General features: G+C 45.0%; 1 protein-coding gene across 1 annotated transcript; it reads left to right on the forward strand.

Annotated features, from left to right (window-relative positions):
• Positions 1-330: 330 nt before the first annotated feature.
• Positions 331-5,373, forward strand: LOC114068595 (transforming growth factor-beta-induced protein ig-h3-like; the record flags this gene model as incomplete). Its single annotated transcript, XM_027904840.1, has 6 exons — positions 331-503; positions 2,264-2,388; positions 3,267-3,369; positions 3,565-3,644; positions 4,432-4,456; positions 4,617-5,373. Coding segments are annotated over 6 exons (562 nt in total), but the record flags the coding sequence as incomplete, so codon positions are not given.
• Between the last annotated feature and the right edge of the window lie 723 nt (positions 5,374-6,096).

The following is a 6,096-nucleotide window of genomic DNA, read 5'->3' on the forward strand; positions in this document are numbered from 1 at the left end:
TAGGGAGTGAAACTTGAAATAACCCTCAATGAATTGTGAGCCAAGAGTGTGTGGTTCCCTCAGTACAGTAAGAAGCTGGCTCTGGATCCCCCTCTGCCCATCAGAGCCCCTGTGGCCAGACCTCTCTGTCTCCCCACTCCCATTTGGCCCCCAGGCAGTCAGCATTCCCAGGTTGCTTTGCCATTTCTCAGACGTTCTGGTCGGACCTCCCAGGCTCATTTCCTGATCTAAACCTAATCAACATTTCCATTAATTGATTCGCTGGCCCCCAGCAGGGTTTTGCCACGGTGACCTCCCAGCTGTCTCAAAACATGATGTGCAACCGTTTAGAAGCGCCTGCAGTGAAGCATTTGCTGTGTGTTTGCTTTGCAGCACCTTGGTGGCTGCAATCCAGTCTGCAGGGCTGACAGAGAACCTCAACAGGCCGGGGACCTTCACGGTGTTCGCTCCGACCAACGAGGCTTTCCGAGCGCTGCCCCAGGGCGAGCTCAACAAACTCATGGGTGAGCATTTCCAGGGGGTTCAGCTGAACTGCAAAAAGCTGGGGATGCGCAGAGTGACAGTGAGCTCCCAAATTTGAGATTTGTACTGCCTGTGTTCTTGGAAGATGTGTTTGTAGTTTGTGCCACAAGCTCACTCTGACTTTCATTTGGCTGTGCTGGTGGTGCAAGCAAGATAACCCCCAGGTGTTTCTAAAGGAACCAGCGAGGTCTCTGCCTTTCTCAAGGATGAGAGAAGTGAGGATTCCTTCCCAACCACACAGGAGAGGGGTGTCTGGAGTAAATTTAGCAAAGAGAAGACAATGATCCACACACAGCCTCAAGTTACACTGTGTGACATTTAAGTAGCAAAAGGCTGGGCCTGTTTCTCCTTCTATTTATGCACAGAAAAAGCAGGAGGTCTAGTTTGATACTGGGAAGACTTCAGATATTCCAGCCTAGCTCAGATTAAGGTCAGTCTCCTGGAAAGCACACACACTGGGTGTGGAAAATAGCATGGGAATGTTTAATAAGGCCCTCCTGGATAAGCAGCACGATCCTTTATTTTGTTCATGTTCAAAACTGGCTGTGGTTGGAAACAACGTCAGGTATTTGAGAGTAATGTCTTCTGGTCATTAAACCCAACCAAACATTGACATCATAATTTGGGAAGCTTCTGCCCATGGGAGCTGGTTATCCTTTTAAGTGCAGGGATGAGGAACCCGTAATATCAGACTGCACATCCAGTCTAGCACTTCGTACATAAATATTTCAGAACTGTTTTGCAGCTATTGTAAATGGCTGCAGGAATGAGGATTCCCAGATGTGGACACTTCAGATGTTCTTTTCTCATGCAAATATTTAGGTTACGCCTCTGACGAAGAGGTGAATCACGCTGGGGAGGACGTGCAGTGTCGACTGCGGCCACCCTGAAAACCATCCTGGAAAAAAGCTGAAATACAAGCTTTGGAAGCACTGAAAGAAAAGGGAGCTGAGGGAGCTGTTCTGGTTTTGTAGATGGAGCCACCTTTTGCACTAGCTGTCCTGTTAGGGACTCTGAATCCTCTAAAGGAGAAGCTGGAGAAGGGCTGCTGGCCCAGGCGATGTTCCTCTTCTGGAAAATAAATGGCGAAGAGGAAGCATCTTGTCTTCCTCAAATCTGCTTGGAAGCTTGACTAGATGAGTAGAGACTCAGTGGAGTGGAGATCAGGGCATCAATCCATGAGCCATCAGTGACGTTTCTCCTGCACTTTTCCCCTTCCTACCCAGCTGTGAGAATTATTGTCGAGTGACAGCAGCCTTGGTGACATTTGCAAATACCAGAGGGCTCCATCTGCTTCCTTATTTCACACGGGTGGGTCTTTGCCCTGCCATCCCAGACTTCCTGAGGAGCAGGTTCATGCTGTGCACAGTGAGAGAACGAGGGATGGAAACCCAAGAAACAGGGATTTCACGTGCAGGGCAGGTTTGGTAGGTTCCAAGGTGGGACACTGGGAGAGCATCCTTTTGGGCTTGCTGGGATCCTGACCTGCCCAGGCAGGAATGCCCTCAATGTGCTAAGCAGCTCTAACCTGGTTACTGTTCTGGTTTTGGGGTTTTTTTTTGGGGGGGGGGTGCGGTGTGATGTGGTTTGCTTGTTTATTTGATCAATTTTACATCTTTTCTTTGCACAGTTAGGGAATGATGGTGTTTTCCACATCATTCCATTCCAGCCCATAAAATATGGGAAGTGAGTGCTGATGCTCTTTTGCAAACACAGATGTTTTTCTCCCCCTCACCACCAGGTAATGCCAAGGAACTTGCCAACATCCTCAAGTTCCACGTGGCCGACGAGATCCTGGTGAGCGGCGCCGTCAGTGCCCTCGTGAGGCTCAAATCCATGCAGGGAGATAAACTGGAAGTCAGCATGGTGAGTGCCCCGGGATGGGGTTCTGTGCTCAGCAGGGCCAGGAGTGTGTCTGGATGGTGTGGGAGCCTCCCCCAAATGCGCTCACAGTCCCACCAAACAGAGTTTTCCAGGCTGTAGCAGAGGGACTGCTGCCATGTGTTCAATTCAACAAGAATGAAATGTGGTTTGCTTCAGCTTTCCCCACCCCCTCCCCCCAGAAGGCCAATTGTAAATGATTTCCAGGAGCTGTTGTAAATGTAACCCTGAGTCACGGGGGAAAAAGCATAAATAAATGAAATGAATAGCTTGTTCAGCTAACACATCTCTTTTTGTGCAACGAAAATGATCTCTGCATGGGCTCCCTGAACGCAGCGGGATTTATTTAGATATATAATTTCATTTCACAAACTCTGCACTGCATTAAGAGAACGCAGGGGGAAAAAAAACAACTTTTCAGGAAAAAAAAAAACATGCACAAGAAAATACTGGACAAAAAAATGGAAGGGAGAGTGTTTCCAAGTGCATTGAGCCAGCCAAAGTGAACGACAGAGTCTTTCCCTGTCCAGTCCTGCTCTGCCCTCTCCTGATCCCATCTCCCTTGGCACGAGTGGCAGTGCCTGCTGCCACCAGGTGTCTGGTGGATGTGCTCTGCTGCCACAGGACAGCATTCCCAGCCAGAGCACCGAGAAAGCCTTAAAGCCTTTGCCAGCCGTTCCAGGGCCAACAGCTCGGGCTGTAATTTGTTTTTATATCCTCCTTAATTGGCAAGAGGAACGAAAACGCCTTCAGCTATCCAGCAAATGAACGAATGCGAAGTGAGGGGCTTTTTTAACGACGTTTTGGAAATGACAAAAGTTTCTAATTTTCTTTTTTTTTTTTTTCCCCCTCTCCCTGAACAGAAGAACAACGTGATACACATCAACAAGGAGCCCGTTGCTGAGAGTGATATCATGGCCACGAACGGCGTGATTTATGCCGTGAACTCTGTCTTACAGCCACAGGGTAGGTCCACGGGGAGAAACCCCTGAGCCACCTCGTTACAGCAAAGCTGCTTTGGGAAGGGGTGGGGACACGTGGCAGTTGGTTTAGTTTGGTGAGGAGGATCAGGCTGCTGCGGGATTTCCATCAGCAGATAGAGGAAGGAAGCAGCCTGCCTGCTTTTGAGTATTTCAGTGCTCTCCGTGTCCCACCCTGCAGCTTCCAGGCCACAGGAAAGAGGGGATGAGCCTGCAGACCCTGCACTGGAAATCTTCAAACAGGCGTCTGCGCTATCCAAGGTAAAAAAAACCAAAAAAACATCACTGTGGAGCTGCTGAAATCACACTTGGGTAATAATGAGTGCAAGATAATGGCTCATTCACATGCTGACTTCCAAAATAAGGGAGTGTGTGTGTTTCAGGCAATGATCCATCCTCTCTCCTTGCATGATTTAATTATATGAGAAATAATACATTTTGCAACACGAGGCCTCAGTCTGCAGCAGGCAGCCTTGGCATGGTACTATACATGTCAGCTTCCAGTAATGAAGAGTCATTCATCCACAGATTTTAGAGAATATTGTCAATAAATACATTGACATAACAGTCAATTATGGTCATAATAGTCATAACAGTCAATAGTTATAATAATCAATATATTGACATAATAGTCAATATTTTAATATATTTAATATATTATATAAATAGAGAAACAATAAAATCTACCATATATTTCTATTATTATACTCCATTATTTATAGTATAAATGAACATGTAATATATTTTTATATGTTGAATATATTTCATATCATAGACTTAATGTATAATTATAGGTGTATGAATATTTGTGTATATATATACACATTATATATATACACATATTTATATATGTATACATGTATTTATATATGTATGTATATACATGTTATATATATGCGTATTTATATGTATACACATATTTTATATATATAAATATATTTTATATATATATATAATTGACTACAAATAGTCAAATATATTGACATGCTGACTGCTCTTATGGCTGTCAGAGATCTGTTGTGTTTATCATCTGATTTCTTCCACGCAGGTTTCTCAGAGGAATCCTCGGCTAGGTAAAAAACCATCCCCTCCAACTCTCTTCTAATTTCCGTTGCACGTGCCCGTCCCTCACAGGGGTTTATCCTGCTGCCTTGCCCCAAGGATGGCAGGGAGGGGAGGGGACAGGGACATGCTCTGTGTCTGTGCCACCCAACTTGCCCCTTCCCTTGGCAGCTCCCGTCTACTCCCGGCTACTGGCGAGGATGAAGGAGAACTCGGGGGGAGCCTGAGCCACGTCCTGAGCAACCACACACCAGCGCCTGCATCCCCCCCAGCTCTGGCTGACAGCTAAAGAGAAGGACAGAATCGTTTTCAAAAACCAAATATCACCCTTAAGTTTATTTTTTGTCTCCAGCGAAACGGATAGGGGAAAAAATGGAAAGCCATATATATATGTGTATATATTTTAAGACCCTTTTTTCTTTGGGTTTGACTTCAAAGTTCCCAGATTGAGGAAATGTTTTTTGGGTTTTTAATTTTTGGGGGATTTGTTGGGTGGGGTTTTTTTTTGGTTGGTTTGTTTTGTTTTAAATAAAAACTATTCGCTAGTTTGCAATTTTAAGCATATACCCAGTTTTGGGCTTGTTAAGCACATCCTTTTTTAAAAAAACAAGCACGTGCTTCCTTGTTCCCATGGGTTTTAAAAGTCTTCCATGAAATTCTGAACTGAAGGCTTTTAGCAAAAGCCTCTCTCTGGACAATGAGAAAATTGCATAGTTACAAGCTATGGTTTGAACCATTCTCTTTTTTTTTTTGTTACCTTTTTTTTTTTTTTTTTTTTTAAAACCTCTGGGTTACAACTGTGCTGCCTTTTGTTCACGAGATTGAAATGGGAGTTCTCCCTGGCTGAAGCCTTCCAGCAAATGGTTCATTTTTGATAACGGTTGTTTTTTAATAAAAATTAAAAATAAAATCAAAAACATAAATATGACAAGTGATGGCAACGCTTGGCTGGTTTGTTAGTTGGTTTGAGTTGCCTTTTGGCATCCTTTGCCCTCCTGGGCACGGGGAAGGAGGGGGGCAGATTTGGCTGTTGACAGGTTGAATAGTTACTGGGGTGGAAAGGCAAAGCATTTCTCCTCTTTGATCCTGGCCTGGCATCATTTTCTGATGGTGCTTTCGTGAGCAGTCACTGTCCCACAATTCCAGCAGCACAGGGCAGCCACTCTCCCACTGCACACCCCTCCTGCTGGATCCTCAGCCACTTTCCCTGGCAGCTGGAACTGAAATCTCCATTCCATGGTGCCAACAGCACTTATCCATCAAGGCTTTACACCCACTCCCACTTAGTTATTACCTTGGTGAAACCCAGGATTATGAGGCAAAAAAAAAAAAAAAAATACACCACAAGAAATGAATTATCAAGTGCAGAAAACAAAAAGAAAAAAACCAGATTGTTTTGGCTGCTCTGGCTGAGAAACACCCTGATAGTTGTCCTCCTGTGAAAAGCCCAAATTGAAATCCCACACGCTCCGAGCCATCTGCATAACTCCACAGTGTGTGAAAAATAACAAAGCTCTTCTTTTATTTCCCTTCTTCATCTTCCCATCTAATTTTCCTTTATTATTTCCCTGGCATGACGTGGTCCTGGCAATTTAAGGCTGGGGAGGTGATGGGGAACCCTTGGAGGCCCCTATTCCCAGCAGGAATGATG

This window comes from Empidonax traillii, unplaced genomic scaffold (genome assembly GCF_003031625.1).
Source record: "Empidonax traillii isolate 1590-97213 ecotype Southwest subspecies unplaced genomic scaffold, ASM303162v1 scaffold1098:size185937, whole genome shotgun sequence".
NCBI classification, from domain to species: domain Eukaryota; kingdom Metazoa; phylum Chordata; class Aves; order Passeriformes; family Tyrannidae; genus Empidonax; species Empidonax traillii.